Raw genomic sequence first — 21,155 nt, 5'->3', positions numbered from 1 at the left:
AACCCCCCCCCCCCCCCCCTTCCAACTAATAGCCTTCAATGACTGATGCATGTTTTCTAACAAATACTATCCCCTGCCCAGGTACTTGTCAAAAATGTGCCACCAGATCCTGATGAGTCAGTGAGTGAGCTGGTAGAGCACTTCTTCATGGTCAACCATCAAGATCATTATTTAACTCATCAGGTCGCAATTCATACGCCGTATCTTCTCATTTAAAGGATTTGCTCGCTGCCAAACTAGAATTTTTCAAAGTATTACATCTGTTTTGTTTTTGTACTGACCTCTAAAGGACTTCCATAATCTTAGCTCTTAACGTTTTGATATATCCTCAAAGCATTTGTCAATATCAATGAAGGAATATAGTAACATGAATTAGAAGGTGAAGAACAAGGTGTTATTGCGAGTTCATTGTAGGTGGGGTAAAAAATGAGTTTACCATATGTAGTTGCTCATACCTACTAGCATCTGATACTTTGTGAGAACACGTTGCCTCTTATTTTCAAAAAAATTGTATACATTTTTGGTGTGAAATTAACATGGTAAACTGGTGCAAAATGGTTTAGAGAGAATCGGATTTTAAATATGACAAAACTCAGAAGTATAATTTTTTGTTTGAATTTGCTTTGATCCTCTCACAGGTCAGATCAAATGAGGTAGTCACATTTCTGTAGTAGTTGCCTTTATTTACTAGAGCTGCAGGTTTTAACGCCAATAAGGCAGGATGATTCAGTCTATGATGAACAAACACTTATTTTATTTTCCGACTATGATGAATAAACACTTATTTTATTTTCCCCTTAATAAATGTGTAGGTTGTATACAATGCCAACAAGTTGACAGCACTAGTCAATGAGAAGAAGAAAAAGCAGAATTGGCTGGACTATTATCAACTCAAGTATACTAGAAATCAGTCCAAAAGGCCAACATCAAAGGTACTATTAATAGTTTAATTTTGCTCTAGTATTAGCTAATAGTGATCGCAAGGTGAAATGCCATTTCTCACATCTCAGTACTAACATCTAATGAGGAATATTATTTCTATTAAGCAGACTGGTTTTCTTGGCTTATGCGGCAAGACCGTTGATGCAATTGATTTCAATAGTTCTGAAATTGAAAGGCTCTCAAAAGAAGTAAGTTCACCAACAATATGTTTTTTAACGTGGTTGAGGTTTTTGTGCACTGTAACTGCGTAGTTTATTTAAATTTTTTAGGAGTGATTGTCCTTTTTATCATTCTTATGCTTCTGACATTCTTATTTTGGTGTATGTATTAAGTGAGAATTCAAAACCATAAAAATTACTTTATCAGATATTTGTGACCAAGTCAGATTGTCTATAAAATAATAGGTAAATCAGTTTAGTTGGTTGAACATCAACTTACAGGGAGAGTTCATTGGCGTCTCAAAAGATTTGGTGAATAGTTCGACTGTAGTAACATAGTGAAAGCTACATCCTCAGATGTCAGTATTTAATGTCTAATTCTAAATTTCCTTATAATGGCCCCTCACACATCACTACTTTGGATTGTGTTTGCGTCAGATATCTGATGAGAGAATGAATATTATTGGGAGCACCAAGTACATTATGCCAGCAGCATTTGTTTCCTTCAGAACAAGATGGGCAGCTGCTGTTTGTGCGCAAACACAACAAGCCAGAAATCCAACACTCTGGTTAACTGAGTGGGCTCCAGAGCCCCGTGATGTCTACTGGGATAACTTGGCAATTCCTTATGTTTCACTGTCAATCAGGAGGCTTATTGTTGCTGTAGCATTTTTCTTCCTTACCTTCTTTTTCATGATTCCAATTGCATTTGTACAGTCCCTTGCTAATATAGAGGGAATTGAGAAAGCGTTACCTTTCTTGAAATCCTTAATTGAAACGTGAGTTTCTTCTTCTTCGCACTGTTTCCTCTTTAGTTCATTTGATAACTTGAGTTATATAGTTTTTGAATACCAGGTTTGGCAAAATGAGAAAGTATGTGATTACAAAGCAATATTGCTAAAGTATTTATATTAAATGATGCTTTTTCCATGCAGTAATGCTGTAAAATCCTTCATCCAAGGCTTCCTCCCTGGAATCGCATTGAAGATTTTCCTTATCTTCCTACCTTCATTATTGATGCAAATGTCAAAATTTGAAGGATTTTGCTCCATAGCAGCTCTTGAAAGGAGATCCGCAACAAGATATTATATTTTTCAGTTTGTTAATGTATTTCTTGGAAGCATCATCACTGGGGCCGCATTTAATCAGCTAAATAATTTGTTGCATCAGTCAGCAAATGAGTATGTCCTCTATAATTTCATATTTAATTCTCCTATGCAAAATGCTTCCTTTGATAAACATTCTTGTTTTTCATTTATGTTGTTTGTCTTCAGTTTTATCTATCACAACCTGATTTCTCCCGTTCTGCCAGTGATTGGACCTGAGAATTTTGTTCACCTTATTTTTGCAGTTCATGTCCCTTTCTCTTCTTGTGAGGTGTGACAGAAATTCAGTAAATTTTCTAGTTGTCCCATCAATCTTGTTTCATGCCTAAAATGTGGGTGAACATAATGATCTTGACAAATGACATGTTTATATGTAACTTCTTCAATTCATATCTAGAGAGAGCTGCTACTTCATTTGCCAATCTCATGCCTTTATTTCTTCTACTCTTTTATCGTAACTTTCATAAAGAAGAGCAAACAATATTTCACTCTGGTTTGCTTGTGCTGATTATGAAAGATCAGACAGTTAAAAGGTTGAGTGGTTTCTGATGCAGAATACCAAAGACAATCGGTGTATCCATTCCAATGAAGGCAACCTTCTTCATAACTTACATAATGGTGGATGGGTGGGCAGGAGTTGCTGGAGAGATACTTAGATTGAAGCCATTAATATTCTTTCACTTGAAAAACTTCTTCCTGGTGAAGACTGAGAAGGACAGAGAAGAGGCCATGGATCCAGGAAGTCTCGGGTTCAACACTGGTGAACCTCAGATTCAGCTCTATTTCTTACTAGGCCTTGTTTATGCTGCTGTGTCACCGATCCTACTCCCTTTCATCATAGTATTTTTTGCTCTGGCATACGTTGTATATCGACATCAGGTAAGCTTAATTAATACTTTGAATGACTTTTTCCTATGTAGTTAAGTTTTTCAAAAGGATTTCTTCCAGTGGAAAAAGTGACCCATTCATAAACTTAGTGAATCACTGGTTTTTTTTATGGTCGCATGGTACTTCTAGGTGTACATTATGCATGATTTTATGTTTATCCAAATGCTGCTGCTTGTTCGCTTGATTGAAGATTACCACTTTGAAGTACATTTCCCCCGGCTTGAGACTAATTGGACTATTATTTATTACGTGATCATCACCTCAGTTTTTATTTATTTTGTTTTTGTTTCTTGGTTAACTATATAGTATATCAGTCGTCTGTATAATTTTGTGTTTGCTTCCCCTAATATATGTGCACAGTCAAAACTACTTTGCAATTCTATATGGACTTGTGAAAACCTGATTTGTGATGTTTTTGTTTACCTGTAGATTATAAATGTGTACAATCAGGAGTATGAAAGTGCGGCAGCATTCTGGCCTGATGTACATGGGCGCATCATAACCGCGCTGATAGTCTCTCAATTGCTTCTAATGGGATTGTTAAGTACAAAGGAAGCTTCTAAATCGACTCCATTGCTAATTACACTCCCTATACTAACCATATGGTTCCATATCTTCTGCAAAGGTCGTTATGAGCCAGCTTTTGTCAGATATCCGTTGCAGGTATTGCAGCCTTCTCTATTGCTTTCTTCTTTTCCTTGTATGATCTATGACCAATTTGAGGCAGTTAGTGATTTTTCTTCCTATGGCATCCCTTTCTTGATTGATCAATATTAGGAAACAGTGAGGAAAGATACACTAGACCGTACAAAGGAGCCAAACTTCGACTTGAAAGAGTTCCTTCAGAATGCGTATATTCACCCTGTTTTCAAAGGTGAAGTAGATAGTGAAATTGATGCAGCCAGTGAAGATGGGGAGCTGGAACCTTCGCTTGTCCAAACAAAACGCCAATCGCGTTTCAACACACCATTGCCAAGCAAAAGAAGCGGTTCATCGCCTCCATTGTTGTCTGATTTTGATGCAACAACACAAGTATAGTTAGAAAAGCTAGCCAACATTTAGCATCTCACAGATAAAGCTAGCCACCTAGACAAAAGCTGCTTGGCGGGATTAATGCTTCGTTGAAATATGCAAGTTTTCATGAGCTGGCAGAAACCTGTTTGGCATTGCATGTTTTTTCAAGGTTATAGAGTTGTTTAGTTTTGTACAGAACTTTCTTGGTTTCTCTATTACTTTATTGTAGTTCTATCTGATTCCTACAATCAGCTGTTAAAAAGGGTGGTAAAGAAAGGAAATGATCATTCCTTCTTTAGTTTTGTAGTTCTTTTGTTGGCATTTTGCACTTCCTCTTCCTTATTTTGAGTTCGTTTTTCTTTGCCTCTGCTGCCACTGAAATTACTGTTGTCCAAGAAAAGAAAACATGACACTCCTAGGGTGTGTTTGGTATGGAGGAAAAATGTTTTCCAATTTTTCCATGTTTGGTTGGCTTAAATGTTTGGAATTTTTTTCCAAATCAACTCATTTTCTCAAATTTAAGGAAAATGACTTTTCTTCCAAAATTAAGGAAAACATTTTTCAAAACTAGCTTCATCCTATATTTTTTTCTTCTTACCCTACTCATACCCCGTACTCGATTAAAATTTTTAAATTTCAAATATATTTTTATCCCTACCACCAAACCACCCCCTCCCCCCCTCAAACAAAAAAAAAGTTAAAAAATTATTTTTGAAAAATGTTTCAAATTGCTGCCACGATCCACTGAGATTCAGCCCTTTGTCGCTCCGATTCGTCCCCCCCCCCCCCCCTCCCCCCCCCCCCCCACCGCGACCCCATCAAAATTAGGTCCTGGGTCAAATCTCAGGGTCAAATTTTGGAACGGTTATTGGGGTCTTGTCCTAATTTGGGTGTCAGGATCGGGTCCTAGATCAATTATTGGGGTTGATTTTTAGATAAAAAATTATTTTCCTATAGAATATTTTTTAGTCTCAATTCAAATATAAAAAATATTTTCCAGAATATATTTTCTACTCACCAACCAAACATGAAAAAATAAGTTAGAAATCCACTTATTTTCCAAGAAAACATTTTCCTTCATACCAAACACACCCCTAGTGAAATATTCAATCGACAAATGAGGAATAAGGTTTATAGTTACAGGATAGTGAAAACTCAAGCACACCATAGTTTGATTGGTCAAGCTTTCAAAATTTGCATATTTGAAAAGTATTTTTTTCGTTTAAGTGCTTTCCGAAACAAAAAAAAATACTTTTAAAGAATAGTAATTTGTGTTAGGTTAATCAATCTGAAGAGCATTTTTGCCAATATTAGAGCAGTATTTTGTGTTTGACCAATGCTTCTTCTAGAAAAAATCTAATTTTTTTTAGCATATGAAAAGCAGCTTCTGCTACCAATCAAATAAACTTATTTTATCTCTAAAAGCTTTGTCAAACACCTTAACTATTCAATACTTTTGACATCGTAGAAGCTTGATCAAACATGCTAACTTGTACTCCCTCTATTCATTTTACTTGTCTACTTTAACATATCATGAGAAAAATATTTTTTTGTTTTTGTTTTACCCTTAACATTAACTACTCATTTCTTATATTATTTTCAAGTCTATTGAGACTACATACCAATTAATATGAATATATTAGTAAAATATATACTTCATCTATTATTTCTTATAGGAAATTCTAAGTTCGGATGAGTAAAAGTGAACGGAAGGAGTAGAAATTTTCAGTTTTCCTGAGACTAATTACTTTGCACTAACAAAGTGGTTTAAGGATCCCATAAAAAGAATTTTGATTTTTCATACTGCAATACTTTACTAGGAAATTTTATATACGCTCCTCTTTTGGCTCTGTACACTTAACAAATTGAATGAAATACTCCCAGTGCCCTGGGTCTCCCATAAGATTTTTTGCAAAAGACTGCATATTTCACATATTAATATTAATCATATCAATAGGAATAAGTGATCAATTGTGAATATTATTGTTTTCATGAATGGTATATTTTTCAAACAACATATTAAACAATATATTACAGGCTTCTTACAGTAGAAATAGATGATGACTTGTAACATACAGCATCAGATAACAAATTTGATTCATCCCTCAGCATACAATATACAACATATCACTTCACCCATGATTATGAACCAGTCCACAACACCTTGTTAACTTCTTGCTTTCTTCAGAGCACAGTAGTTATTTGTATATAATCCTTTGATCATGCGCCAAAGAAGCTAGGATAAATATATCCGCCTTGAGCATTGATCACTGTTCTTGTAGTGTGCCTACTCAACCCATCAGCCTAAATGAATGTTGTCAAAACTATCGTGCATCTATATACCAACATCCTCCTGATAAATTATGTACACCTTGAGAATCAACTGAGCTCAGGAAGTCAGGTTAAGATGCCGACTTTGACAGGGGAGATGAAAAAGAATTCCTGTCTTTAGAAGTAAATAAATGAGCAAACAATGTGCTGCTACACATCAGCAACCTACTTAGCTCCCCGAGTGAACCTGGGTTCATATGTCAAGAAAAGAAGTAACCTCTGCAAGGTGAGATTCTCCTCATAGGGGTTATACTAAGCAACTCTTGTCACAAGCGCACATACACTGCCACAAAGAAGAGCATTTATATTTCTTGACTTAAACCCATGGTATCAGGAAATTCTGGAAGTACGAGAGTAGGTAACTTGCAGGTTTTTGTCTTCTCCTTCAAGGGAAGGAGTTTTCCCAACTGTAAACTCCTTATGATCCAGTAAGCTGACTGCACAAATTGAAAAACAAAAAATGAAGTGTATATGGTAAGGCAGAGCTAAAAAGAACAGATTTAAATGCTCCAAAACATCAGAGCATCAACGGCTCATCCATAGCACACTTTTATGCAAGTTGGAGCTTAATATACTTGAACTAAATAATTCAATTAACCAGCTAAACTACGTGATTAAAGAAGGGTCTAACTAACCATAATTAGTATGTTCCCTTCCGAGGCGCAATGCTTCAGGTGACGTGATGCGCTACGCTCATTCTCAGTAACAATGATTCCCGTTGCAATCTTCTCACTGTCACAATTTTGAACCAACTCGAGAAGCGTTTTGAAAACTTGCCCACCACCATGCTGGGTGGCCCAGAAAGAAGAAAAAGGGGTATCATAACATGAAAGCTTGAATGACAACAAAGTAGCCACTCTAGGAATACTATCACACAGATTTGACTGAGAAACTAAAGACCAACAAAGACGAACAAGAGGATTTTTCGTAATTTGTTGACAAGAATTACTTCATTTAAATATGTTTACAAGCAGTAATAAGCTAAAGCAGAAAAATTCCCACATAATTTCAATGATGTGAGAAGAGATGTATTAGATTCTGGCTAAATCTTGACAAAGATTAGTTCAATTGACATTAAGCCTTTAATTTTCCACGGGTTAAAAGAAGGGGCTCATAGAACAAGTTTTTATTGAGCTGGTGTTGAGGGAAACATAAATCAATATTTTCCGCCGAATCATCAAATTGGATTTGTTTTTTTTTTCTACTTAATTTCTTATGTATTGGCAATAATGATAGTAACTCTCCAAAGTAATCAGGAATAAAGAAAAAACATATTATTCACAAAACCTAATGACATATACTTAACAGAAATAAGAATAACTTAACTAAGAAAAACTCAAATTTTCACCTATTTCATGCGTCTATTAGATCAATTTGATATTCTTTGATTTGCTTTTTTCTGGTCTTCGAGCTTATAGACATTCTTCTTTTTTGATAAGTTGAGCTTATAGATGTTTTTTTAGTCAGAAAGAAAGTTCAGTTCCACCCTACATTTGATCAACAGAGACACTATGACACTTGAATCAAGCATTAAAAGGGAAAACTTGACAATTTGACGGGAATCTACAGCTCTCAATCAATAAATTTATCTTGTGGAAAAGGGAAGAGTAATCAAGTATTCTATTTCTCTCTTTCTTGGTGCCAACTTCGACAGAGAACTGATAAATACAAGCAAACTTGGACACGTACTGGCTATTCACATAGTGATGCTTCTTTAATCATTAAATGGAATTAAAACTTCCTATATTACAAACCAAGTACACAAAAATTGTTAAAGGAGAAAGCACTTGGTTCATTCAAATGAACAAATTCTGAGATCTATCAGACACAATCACAAGGATTTATTTATTTATAACAGAGACCAGAGTAGTTTTTTCTCTTCTTTTCCCTTCTTTTTTTTTCCTCTTTTTGTTTTTTATTTTGAGGAAACTGGCACTTGAAATAGGAAAAGAAAAATGGAGTATTAAGAGCAACTGAGCAAGAGAACTGCAAGAAATAGAGAAGATAGTAGTTACTGAATGACTTCAAAAACCAAACTACCTTGATTATTTTGACCATGTCGGTGCAGAAATTCTTTTCGCCGTGAAGCATGATGCCTAGATTGTCAAAGATAGGGCTATGACTATTGTTTTCGACTGAACTTCCGAAAGCAATAAACCTGTTGCCAACACATTTTTTAACAACCATGTACCTGACAAAAAGTAAAGATGCAACTAATCATGAATAAGCAAGTTATCAGGATCAACAACAGGAACAATTCAAAAGGAAAATGTAACTTGTGCAGTCTAACACCCTTCATCATGTTTTCCTAATCAAATAAGGAAGAGAATCATTGCTTAGAATTAACATTAGCAATAATCAAAACTAAGTTACTTACAACAAAGAAAAGGAACATGCTTAGAGAAGATTTTTCAAGTTAGCAGGATCCCTTTTTTTCCAGATTAATCAAATAAGCATGGTCATTGAAACTGAGTACTTAATAAAGAGTTTAACTGCTTCAGCATAACAAGTTGAGTAGATTTAGTCCTTGAGGCTACATTTTCCATCTCTTAATCCAAGCAAACACATGTGGAGCTTTCACAAACTTAAATACAATATCTAGCTTGTGTAAAGCAATATGCTACCATTAAGTCATATTTATGTTTTGAATTCTTATGCACACTTCCTCACTGTGGAAGTTAAGATTCACAAAAAAATAAAAAGGGTTAACTAGTCATCATTTGAGTGCATTCAAAGAAACATGTAGACACAAGAAGGCACTAAACCTAGTATTTGGAAGCATAGTGTTTCTTGCTATAAGCTGGATAAGTAGGAAGAAAAGTTTATTTTCCCAAAAGAGGGGAATACAACTTTTGTACAGGTAACACTGAGCACCCCACTTCCTATATGCATTTGTTTTCTGGTATAGGTCAATAAATGATTGGAGAAACTACTGAGGGATTTTTTTTGTCGGATGTCACAAATGAGAACAGGAATATCTTTTGCTTAAATATGAGAGGGTTCCATCCCTATGGAGATGGGAAGTTTGGGTATTCGAAGGTTGGAGATCTTTATCTGAGCATTGCTGGTAAATGTTAGTGGAGGTGCAAGTGAAGATGGGACATGTCGAGGAAGGTAAGTGACGCAAAATACAGCAATTACCAACATGGATAGTTCAGAAGGGAGGTGATGATATGGCATGAGCTTGTCAATGGGAATAATAAAGGAGAAAATGTACCGTCCATACTTGAATTTTTGGTCAGGAATGGGAATAGTATAGAGTCTGATTGTAGCTAGATGTATGGTGTGATAACAATACACTGACAGATGATTTACCGAACTTATTGCATTTGACTATTGACCAGTTGATCATAGTAGTTGAGATTCTAGAGAGAGTATGCACTCAACCACCATGAGATATAACTCCCAGAATACCTCTAATTCTTCAAGTATGGGAGTATGATGAGGTGGAGCCATTCCTACTGAGATCATATAGCCCTACACAACATAGCTCGAGTTCTTACGGCCTTTAGTCTGAAGTAGCATCATCAAGACTATCTTACCCCAGAGCTAAGGAAGTGAAGAGGAGCTTTCGTAGTTTCCTAGGGAATCATATAAAGATGGAAACGAACATCCTCGAGGACTTCTCAGTCTAATCTTAGGGTGAAGATCAAGAGAGATTCCAGACCTATATGGAAAGACATGGGGAAATCTGAGACCCTGAAGAAGGTGGCTTCACTTGGGGGGGGGGGGGGGGGGGGGGGGGGGGGGGGGGGGGGGGGGGGGGGGGGGGGGGGGGGGGGGGGGGGGGGGGGGGGGGGGGGGGGGGGGGGGGGGGGGGGGGGGGGGGGGGGGGGGGGGGGGGGGGGGGGGGGGGGGGGGGGGGGGGGGGGGGGGGGGGGGGGGGGGGGGGGGGGGGGGGGGGGGGGGGGGGGGGGGGGGGGGGGGGGGGGGGGGGGGGGGGGGGGGGGGGGGGGGGGGGGGGGGGGGGGGGGGGGGGGGGGGGGGGGGGGGGGGGGGGGGGGGGGGGGGGGGGGGGGGGGGGGGGGGGGGGGGGGGGGGGGGGGGGGGGGGGGGGGGGGGGGGGGGGGGGGGGGGGGGGGGGGGGGGGGGGGGGGGGGGGGGGGGGGGGGGGGGGGGGGGGGGGGGGGGGGGGGGGGGGGGGGGGGGGGGGGGGGGGGGGGGGGGGGGGGGGGGGGGGGGGGGGGGGGGGGGGGGGGGGGGGGGGGGGGGGGGGGGGGGGGGGGGGGGGGGGGGGGGGGGGGGGGGGGGGGGGGGGGGGGGGGGGGGGGGGGGGGGGGGGGGGGGGGGGGGGGGGGGGGGGGGGGGGGGGGGGGGGGGGGGGGGGGGGGGGGGGGGGGGGGGGGGGGGGGGGGGGGGGGGGGGGGGGGGGGGGGGGGGGGGGGGGGGGGGGGGGGGGGGGGGGGGGGGGGGGGGGGGGGGGGGGGGGGGGGGGGGGGGGGGGGGGGGGGGGGGGGGGGGGGGGGGGGGGGGGGGGGGGGGGGGGGGGGGGGGGGGGGGGGGGGGGGGGACTATCTTAACCAAAAAAACACATAAATAGAAGATGCATTTTTAGTTGGTGTTGCTTGTGCTAGAAACTTGGGGAGGATGTGAACCACCTTCATGCATTTTTTAACTTTGCTTCAGAGATGTGGTCATAGTATATATGATTTAACATTCATTTGTTGCTTCCTTTTTCAGTTAGCAAGTTGGAAAAGTTGTGGAAAACCACACTTTTTTGCATTTTGCTGTTATTATAGAGAGGAAAGAGAAAAATAGGAGAACTTTGAACAAGTAGAGACTCCATTATGTAAGGTCAATATTTGTGCAATGTAGAAACACTTGTATGGATAGTTTTTAGACTTTTGGGAGGCTTAATGTACATCGCTATAACGCCATTTGTAAAGTTAAAATCTTGGTGAAGGAAAAGGCCCCACAATCATACCATGGCAGTCAAAATAACATGTTTCCTTTGGATGAACACACCATAGGCCACATCCTACATCTTAAACCCCCTCCCAGTGTTGATGAAGATGTTTGGGACTGAACACATTTCCCTTTACTAAGTAGGTTTGGGAATGATGTTTTTTGACTGCTCTTTTGGCATCCATTTTTCCTTTAAGTCCGAAAGCAGTCTAGAAGTTCTTGTGGATTATTCAAACCTTTAATTTACCATCCGATGTTGGGCTCAGGGGATTATCTTGAAGAATGATGAGGTAGGAAAGGTTGAGAGGGAGTCTTGTTGGTCTTATTAGTTTTATAATATGCTAAAGTATATGTAGCATGAGCAGCGTTCCTTCCCAATGCCTGAATTAATTTAGTTCAAAAACAGATAATGTGAAAATAGATCATTGCAGATACAGGAAGAATATTAAAAGTTTTTGGCATAGAGATGATAGATGCTACAAAACTGAATATAAGTTTTTCCTGGTATCAGTGCCTTATAGATTTCTTGAACAGCACATGTAGAATGATAACACTAAAAAAATATCCAATAGAATAATTATAGCTGGGACATTCCATCATAAATGTAATATATAAAGGTGAGAGCTGAAGAATCCATAAATCCATCTGTTATATCTTGGGCATGGTAGAAAACTTACTTTTCAGGTGGTAAAATGCAGCCTTCACTAATTGAATCAGTAAGCCATTTAGCTTTAAGCATGAAGGCATCTACTGCACGTCCATACAAGAATTTGATTGTTTGCAGCTGCAATAACACCAAGTGGTGATAAAAATTTACCTTAGAAAGTCAGAAGTAAAATCTGAAAGTCAGAAGTAAAATCTAGGATAATAGCAGTTTAAGTGAAATGACAGTGAATATATAGGCAACAGGACAAGAAAGCTGGAAGTTTTAAAAATCTAAGTTATGGTTTTAGTAGCTAAAGCTCCAGGTCCAATTAATTAACTTTAAGAATATAACAATCCAAATTCAGTGTTTTTATGATGGTAGTGTCCAGACCAGCTACGTGCGCCTTAACTATTCCATCGAGTATGTACTACCTCCCACTAGCACATGATGCAGTAGCTAGTCACTGGATTCGTTTTTTACATATGAACAATGTTCCGTTTTATGCCCATTATAAGCATCATACTAGAGACCTGAAATGAAATGGCAAAATAAAAGCAGAGAGACAATGACTGACCTTCTTTGAACAAAGAACAACAGGAACTGTCTGGGATTGAAATCCCTTGCATCTCTTCCCCCTATTAGTTGGAGCGGGAATATCAGAGAGAACTGTGCCACCATGTTTCTTGATTAAGTCTTCAAGTTTCTTCTCTCGCTTCCTAGAAAATCCTGTGACTAAGAATTCCATATTTCCGAGCATCAATCTTCTTCCAACTCTAGCACTAGAATTTATTAGACGTTTCTTGAGTTCTTCAGTTCTCAACTCTAAACGTGAAGTTGGAGGTCTCAAATTTCTAGCAGCTTTGGGAGTATGACCTACATAGATGAAGGTGACGAAAGAAGTGAAATTGTGTCCTTATTCTTTGAACAAACACTAAGTCAAATTCCAAATTACAACTCACTAACAAGATTTTAGTGCAACGAGTGACTTTTTAGGCTCCTTCCCCCGTTGAATCTCAGTTTCAGTTTCTGAAAAGCGAACACGCTTTCTTTTTGGACACTCTATAGCAGCTTGATCTTCTGTTGTTTGCTTTCTATCTTTTTCTGTTCCAAAATCATGTTGAAATGATTTTGAAGCTTGGAATCGACGGCGTGGTCCAGGGTTCAATATAAGGGGTGAGCTTGTGTTCTTGGGCATAGAAACTGTGACTTCATTCCCGTCTCTTGGAGTATCACCGCAATTTCCTTTTTCGTTTGTCATTTGACCTACTGGCTTTAGCATCGGTGCATCATTTCTTCCCAATGAGAACGATGTATTTAAACAATATCCTTTCTCTGAGGATATCCCATTGCCAGGGAGTACACTATAAGTTCTTAGAGAGGTTACTTCTCGGCGAACTGGGACATGCATCCCTTCTCTATTAATCTTCGGAGTGGTAACTTGTTTCCCATGAACCACCTGATTATCAAGAACCGAGTTTTTATGCAAGTTCGTAGCACATTCAGTTGTGGGACCAAAGCTTTGTTGTTTCTCATCCCTTACATTATTGTATACAGCTGAAGGAGAAGACAGATGGTCAGATGATATACTGCACGGAACAACAGAACAGAGGGTATCATCTAAGGACAGATCTGAAGATGCCACAATATCCTGAGAGAGCAGTGTCATCTCCTTTCCTTTGTTACATAAATCCTCAGAAGGTATACTCAATTGAGAAGCAACGATGACCCTTTCATCCTGTTTTCGTGCGACAAAGGAACTCATATCTGGAGCTATGTCAGCTGATTCTGAGAAATAACTTGTCTCACCAACAAAAGGTTCGGCAATACTTTTGATAGCATTGCATTTGACTTGATCAAATGAGCGTACTTCATTCTAAAAAGAAAGATGAGAAGGAAATGGAAATAAGGTACATCTCATGAAAATTGAAAAAAGAACGTAAAAACAAGAAAGATCAGTGATAAGAACAGCAAGTGAAGAGGAGAGAGAATAGTAATCAAAGCAAGATGACAAAGAAAGCCTAAGAAATGAGATACAATGCGGAAAGGCAAACTCCAAATGTCAAATAGGACTTGCACTGCTGTGATCTCTTTTAGCAGTGACATGGCATCTAGTACTTCTGAAGCTCTGGTTTTCCTATGCTAAGAAAATTATTGAGTTTATTTCATTGAAAAGAAAATTAGGTTACTTTATGTCTTCCAAGCTTATCATGTCCAACGATCATACCCTCAAATTTCCTCTGATTCTGAAACCTGGGTTAAAAAAATGACCTGATTTGAGGACATAAGAATAAAAAAAAATAGAAGATAAAAAGAGATTCAATCTTTCTATATGGAGGATTCCTAAACCATCACTACAGCAGGGATGTGTGACCCTAATTTAGATGAGTAATGTTAATATTGACTAATGGATTGAAGGCAACTGAGATATAATGTAGTACCTTACGAAACAGAATCAGAGAATACTCTTCAACCTGTTGCATCTGTGTCAGTGCCAAGAATCAACTCATTCATTGGTTACAATATCGGACAATTGGCATACAAGTGCTACTTTCAAGTGACGGATCACTGAAGCTTTGGATTTACATATGACATAAGTTCTGCTTTAATAGTAAAATATTCCACAGAGGAAGGGTTGATGACGGAACCAGTGACAAGATATACTTGAGTTTACTGACCTTCAAACAAGTCCAACCACCAAACCAACGACTTTCGAATCTATTGGGAAATACTTTTGGTAATTCATCACTTTCTCCTGTAAGAATGAAATACATTATCTGACATGAAGATTCTTCCAATGGAATGTGATATACAAAGAGAAGTACATTACCTGCAACATTAATGTTCTTAACACTGGGAGAACCAATAGATGCTTGAAATGATTTTCCTTCCAAGACAGGAAAATTGACTTTCTGCATAAACAGGGTAACATTAATGCCCAAACTAATTCACAGCAAAAATTAAGAAAACCAAACGGGTAAAGAACAATCATTAATATGGAAAAACTACATGGAGACAAAAAACTCTCACATATCTTCTGTCTTTATTAATAGTTTCCACTTTTGTCACTACTGAAGCTGAATCAATAGGAGTTACCTTCAAACAGTCTGACATGTGATCACTCTCACGTGCCACAGGGATGATATCTGCAACCAAATATGGATCCGTTGTTGGTTTTCTCTGCTCGTCATCGCTAAGAGACCCAAACCTTTTGTCCACTTTCAACTGGGACTCACTCTCAATATCATTTAAGTTTAGCTTGGTAAAACTATCTCCTGGCTGAAGAATGTCTATCCCATGAAGAACTGCCCCTTCCTTTTCCAATTTGCCACTACAACTTTGAGTTTGTGAAGCAAGAGTATCTTTAACGTGAGACAGACTAAAGTCATGGAAATGCAAATCAGCAGAGTCACTAGCAGATAACCCCACATCATGGAATGCATCTTCCATTCTCAAATCTTCAGATTCTGATAGACAATCAATTTTGGGTATCTCCTCAGTGGCACAATTGCAGCTTTCATGACTCTCTTTCCAAGCTTCAAGCCGTGCTTGTTTCACCTGTAGTGCAGCTTCTAACACAGTTGAAGCCGGAAATCTTTTTGAAAACAGTTCATCCTTGAACACCTCATGAATAACCAGTGCTTCAGATGCAGCAATCGACAACTCAATTGCATCATCCATGTGATTGACTTCATGTAAGCTGGCATTTCTCTCATGTCTTTCTCCTTTGTTCACATTATTACATCCTTTTCCTAATGCAGCAAAGTTGTCTACTTTCAATTCCTTAGCACTCCCTTCAGTAATAATTGGGATTTGAACACACTGAACTGACAGAGCATGACTGGACTTGATCCTTTCTGCTTCAGATATATCTTCAAGTGTAGTTGGAAGATTCTCTGAGCTACAACCCAATGACAGATGAAGATGAAACTGAACCACCTTTAAAAGAAAGTAACATAGAAATAGTTAAGGACTGCACTAGTAATACACAGGACAGAGCATCATGCAAGCAGTGATAAAAAACAATTATGTGACATTCATTATCTTGGCTTCTCTGATTTGAAGGGAATTGGAGAAGATCAATTAATCATCCAATCAAACTTAACTACACATTCCAAACTAGTTTGGTTGGCTATATGATTACTCTACAACCATTCAACTCCAGTAGTGGCCAATTTCATTCCAATACTCAAGGCAAATTACGGGGCTAAAGCTAGAGGTTCTCTAAATCTCACACTTATTTTTGCCCCCAGGGATTAGCTCAATTGGCAAAGGTTGAGAGACTCGTGCTTAGGTCAAAAATTTGAGCCCTGTGTCAAGGGAACTAAGGGTGCAGTTGGCACTAGGCAGATTCCTCGATCACAAAAAAAATAATCTAATACTTATTTCTACACCGACATACAAGTTTCTGACCAAATTCTGAACACTCCTGGCATATACCGTACTAATGTAAGTGTAACAATCACCATTAATCATTGATCCCCGAAACGGAGAAAATAAGAAAAGAATACCTGGGCTAAAGGCAAGCTTGTAAAAATAACATTAGAACTTTGTACATGTACCGAAGAGTTCTTTTATAAATGCACAAGTTTGCTTGCAGGAAAAAGAATGGAGAAAGGGGAAAAAGATAATCTACAATTTTACAAAGGCACAAAAGAATGCTAAAATTGCCATAGTTGAATGATACTACAAGAAAATTTTGATTCCAGGACCAACCGTAAATGCACACACAAGGTTGGCCAGTAGGTAAGCCAATAGGCAGGCAAGTGAGATATTGCGGCCTTCTATAACTCCTAGAATTTTGTAACCTCCACATGACAAATTAATGTGGTGTTCATCTCATTTCAATTGCTATTGAAGTAACATTCTTCATCCCATCCTTGTATTTGAGATTAAGGTGTCATGCAAGAAGCTGAATCCAAATTTGCAAGGGTGAACTGATCCAGTGTTATGCATCCCCATCCATTCACTAGATGCAGTCTTAGATAATTGCATTAAATACTAGTTTTATAGATCAGTTTCACTTTAACTTCACGTACTAATCGCACTCGTGGAAACAGGTTAAAGGAAAACAAACCTATGACAAAGTCAGTAATAAATGTCACCGTCCAACCATCTTAAAGCAGAACCGTAGAGAATGCACAACTTTCACAAGAACATTCTGTATCTTTTGTGAGGTTTAGCAGCATAGCTACAGTCTCCTTTCCTTAGCAATTTATGAAAGATAAGGAATTATGGGACTAATTATTGAAGCCTGCTAGTCACTCTCTTTTATTTCCTTTTTAAAATTTTATGTGATAACTAATTAGGACTACTGACAAAATATAAGACATATACACGAGGAGTATACATAGACAACTTCATTGAAGAGGAGTTCAAATTCACAAATCTATCCATCCACCTATATATTTCACCCCATAAATATAAGAAAATGTAGTGTGGTCATCTGAATTTCTGAATCTTCATGTTCCAATCTTGAATATCCCTAGTAAAATCGGAGTGGCCAGAAACCTTCGATGTACCACCTAGATAACTCTGCTCCAATGGCCTCTTTGTCAAGTGGATGGGATACAGCTGCCAAATCCAAACTTAAAATTCTCTCATCACGCCGTTGATGACCACCCAGAAAATAATTGTTACAGAGTAAGGACACCCCTACATAATCTCTTTCCACAGAGCTACACGAGAAGGGCTGTTGATTAGTGCAATTTTCCGCTCCCCATCCTCTACCGCATATTTTCCGTTATTGGACTTCTCCATAACGTCTACTCTTCCACGCAAAATCGCCACACTTTGCCAGTAAAGCAGCACTGCTATTTGTTCCTCACCCAAGGACCAAATCCTTAGTAATAGCAGAAGCAGTTTTCTGGTCAATCAGAAGGGTTTTTGGAACCTTCCAGACCATCTTACAGGAATTTCCTGTAATTGATAGAGTTTTTTCTATCACATATAGAAGCACGCTAGAAAGTGACGTGAAAGAGGTTGGGAGGCCTGAAATATATTGCTTAAAATGACTAGTTTTCTAACTTTTGACGAATTATTCCTTTGACATTCTACTAATTTTTTCAAACTTCTGCCATTTCCTTATGAAAAGCACCTAGTGATAGGCCCAAATAAGTAGCACTAAGCTGGTCTCTATCTTCCAAGTCTTGAAATCTATGTCAGTATTGAAAATAACTTATAGCAAGCAAAAAAGATATTGATTAATGACAACAAGCCACTAGTACTTAAAATATGTAACTAGATTTTAACTGTTTTACAATATAGCTACTTTACTATAGGTAGTCAATAAAGAATAGTATGGATTCGTAACTTCTCATATTGTAGCACAATATTATTATCACATCAAAAAAAATCCTTACTTCTGTTGAAAGATTACAACTTAAGAACTAAAGTTGGGAAATAACTCACAGTGAAAGCAAAGAATTTTCGAAACATTTTATATAAACAAAGAGTTCCTCAGCTTACATTGTTAATCGGTTGAACCAAACTGAGTGGTGAACTATCATCACCGGATAAGAATAGATGGCAACTCTTATACCCATCTTCTTGAGTTGATTGTTGATGGGATGCCACTGCATTATGTTGCTGGAGAAATTCCTACATAGAGACCAAGGAGCCAAATTGATTTTTCTCGTGGCACACAAGGCTTATCTAGAAAAATTAGAAGTTTGTAGACCATGAAAACACTATGAAGGATCAACCAATGATAGTTACCTGTAATAAATATAAGCAAGAATCAATTTGTCTTAGCTCACAACAGATTATTGGAGCAAACAAGACGCAGAATCATCAGCTTAGTATTAAAGTTTATTGCACCTCACTTTTGCAACTTCCTTTTTTTACTTTCCTGTTGGTTTATCACTTAGTTTACACTGCTATAAATGATGCTGATAAAAGTACTGCAGATTGTTGTTGCTACAAAAGGTAGACCTAGCTTTTTCAGTAACTGGTTCAGAAATGAGAATAAAATTAACAGTTCTGAGCAAAGATAGCTTCCATCCTCATAAGATTAAACCACGCTCAGTTCAATCCACATTTACACTTTCCTCCATATTTAAGCATTAGTTATATGGTGTAAATTAAAAGCTTTGATATTATTTCAACATCTTAAAGTTCTCTCACCAATGAAAAAATGTCGCACAAAATACTAATTTTAATGTAGTGAATTGTTCTTCTAGATGGCAAACCAACTTTTATCAAATTAACACCTTGTATCTTTTCACAAACTATATGGATTCTTATATTTGAAACAAAAAATGTAACTAGATGTTAAGGACAATCCTTAAAATTTCAAAACTCTGCTAATGTCTTGCAAACAAAAAAAACTTTTGCTCCCGTGTAATTTTACTTCGACTTCCTAGAGTTTTTTTCTTAATCCTTTTATATACAACAATACTATGACAAAGTAAAATATCTTGTATTAGCAGTTAGTACTCAATGGCTTCGAAAAAAATAATTAACGACCATACCTCCATATGTTGGTGAGACAATGATTTCCCAATATCGGTACCATTGTAAGATGATTTGGTTTCAACATCTTGTTGCTGAAGCCAACCCGGAAGCCAAGCAGCCTCCTACATCAATCAATTTGTTCAAATCAATGAATCCCCTCTTTATCACTTTTCTAATTATTGAGCTTTGCAAGTAGTGATTGAAACTGAAATTTTCCAGAGATTTATGATTTCGGTATAGGCGTAAGCTTATGAATTTTTCATTTATTCGTTTTAGTCCTGAATTTTGCTGAAAAAAAGTTCAAAAAAATCGCCATGCAATTGAAAACTTACCTCGGAGAACTGAGGAGGACGAAACCCTAGCAAGCTCTGCATTGAATGTAGAAAAATGGTCAATCACTTTGCGCTACACGATGAGCTAACAAAGTTGTTCGATAAACTCGCGCCAGTTCTTCTTCGCGCCAAAACCTAAAGGAGGGAATTCTGCGTTTGGGCCTCGGACTTTTCTCAGTAATTGGGCTAAGTTATGAGTTGGCTTTACGGCCCAATAGGCCCATTCTACACTTTTTTTTTGGCGTCCCTAATCATAGTTGAGGGGCGTTATCCCGTGTTGGTTAAAATCAAAATCAAATTAATTTAATTGATTATAAAATTAAATTATATATAATATATATTTATTAGTTTGGTTGTTATTGGATTTGATTTGGTTATTCGATTATTAATCATACACGGAAATAAAATAAATAGTTCATTCAAAAAAGAAAAACTACAATTCATTAAAAAAAAAATATATAGTTCTAGCATTACAGAACTTTCGATCACTCAATTTACTATGAATAAAGCTCCAAAAAAATCACCACTTTTAGCCTAGACAAGCAAGAGGCCATGGCATTTCTAGTCTTAGTCTCACCAAGAACTGTCATAGCATTCATATATATATGAAACCAACAAGATAAGTTCTCCTTTTGAGTTTCTTTTTGTTTTAATAAATATTTTTTTATTAAAACATACCTAAGATATTTAATAATGTTCATAAAACACTATCTATTATGTATATAAAAAAATTTTAAAATGTATATAATTTGTCGGTTTGATTAGATTATTTTGTCAGGATTTTTTTTGAACAAAATCAAACCAAATATTATTATTTTAAAAAATATACAATCAAATTAAATTGATTTATTTAATCAGTTTTATCAATTTTTATTCAAATTGTGAACACTCTGACTGAAAAAATTATTTCACTTCGTGAATATCTATATTGCCTATCACTTATTTCAACCAAAACATGTAAATATTATTTTGTCATGTGAAGAAAAAAAAAATATCTACAACAGATTATGAAACCATTTTCTTCTCTCTTATTATTGTCTTGTTTGTGTACCTGCCTAGAATAACAAATCCTTTCATATTTTTTAATAATAAAGGATACTATTTTGTTTTTTTGTTAGGAATTTTGATTAAATATAGATGTATATGCCGATCATTTCTCACTCTTTTCCCCATAAGCTATAGTAACTCCAGTTGTATGAAGAGTTTTACATCAACTATTTATGAGATTGGTGATTTTTTAATAATATAACTTGAATAATTCTTATGAAGTGAAAATATATTGTACCCCTAATTAATCTTGCTTTAAAGAAATGCCAAATGAAGTGTCGGTTACCAAAAATAAAATGTGAGCTACATACCAAAATAATATTCTGTTTCAAAG

The 21,155-nt window shown here is 37.9% G+C and overlaps 2 protein-coding genes across 3 annotated transcripts in view; one reads left to right on the top strand and one right to left on the bottom strand.

Annotated features, from left to right (window-relative positions):
* The window catches only part of LOC102601348 (CSC1-like protein At3g21620), an 11,508-nt gene extending 7,096 nt beyond the window's left edge, over positions 1-4,412 (top strand). For both annotated transcript variants that reach the window (XM_006362976.2, XM_006362977.2), the window contains exons 5-12: positions 82-183; positions 813-932; positions 1,050-1,130; positions 1,539-1,879; positions 2,036-2,281; positions 2,761-3,085; positions 3,524-3,757; positions 3,872-4,412. In XM_006362976.2, the coding sequence (XP_006363038.1) occupies positions 82-183; positions 813-932; positions 1,050-1,130; positions 1,539-1,879; positions 2,036-2,281; positions 2,761-3,085; positions 3,524-3,757; positions 3,872-4,132 (1,710 nt within the window). In that variant the 3' untranslated portion in view covers positions 4,133-4,412. The remainder of the gene's footprint in view (positions 1-81; positions 184-812; positions 933-1,049; positions 1,131-1,538; positions 1,880-2,035; positions 2,282-2,760; positions 3,086-3,523; positions 3,758-3,871) is intronic.
* Positions 4,413-6,454: 2,042 nt separating this feature from the next.
* Positions 6,455-18,590, bottom strand: LOC102603131 (uncharacterized). The gene is made up of 10 exons (XM_015303256.1): positions 18,456-18,590; positions 15,084-15,926; positions 14,818-14,899; positions 14,666-14,742; positions 12,954-13,863; positions 12,565-12,863; positions 12,022-12,128; positions 8,480-8,630; positions 7,075-7,227; positions 6,455-6,876 (listed from the first exon to the last, which is right to left on the bottom strand). Exons 2-10 carry the CDS (start codon positions 15,666-15,668, stop codon positions 6,742-6,744), a joined length of 2,499 nt encoding a protein of 832 aa, XP_015158742.1. The 5' UTR covers positions 15,669-15,926; positions 18,456-18,590; the 3' UTR covers positions 6,455-6,741.
* Positions 18,591-21,155: the final 2,565 nt, after the last annotated feature.

The sequence above is a fragment of the Solanum tuberosum genome, unplaced genomic scaffold (genome assembly GCF_000226075.1).
Source record: "Solanum tuberosum cultivar DM 1-3 516 R44 unplaced genomic scaffold, SolTub_3.0 scf00413, whole genome shotgun sequence".
Lineage (NCBI taxonomy): Eukaryota > Viridiplantae > Streptophyta > Magnoliopsida > Solanales > Solanaceae > Solanum > Solanum tuberosum.
Note: the sequence above shows the minus strand (reverse complement) of the source record. Positions and strands in the feature narration are given on the sequence as shown.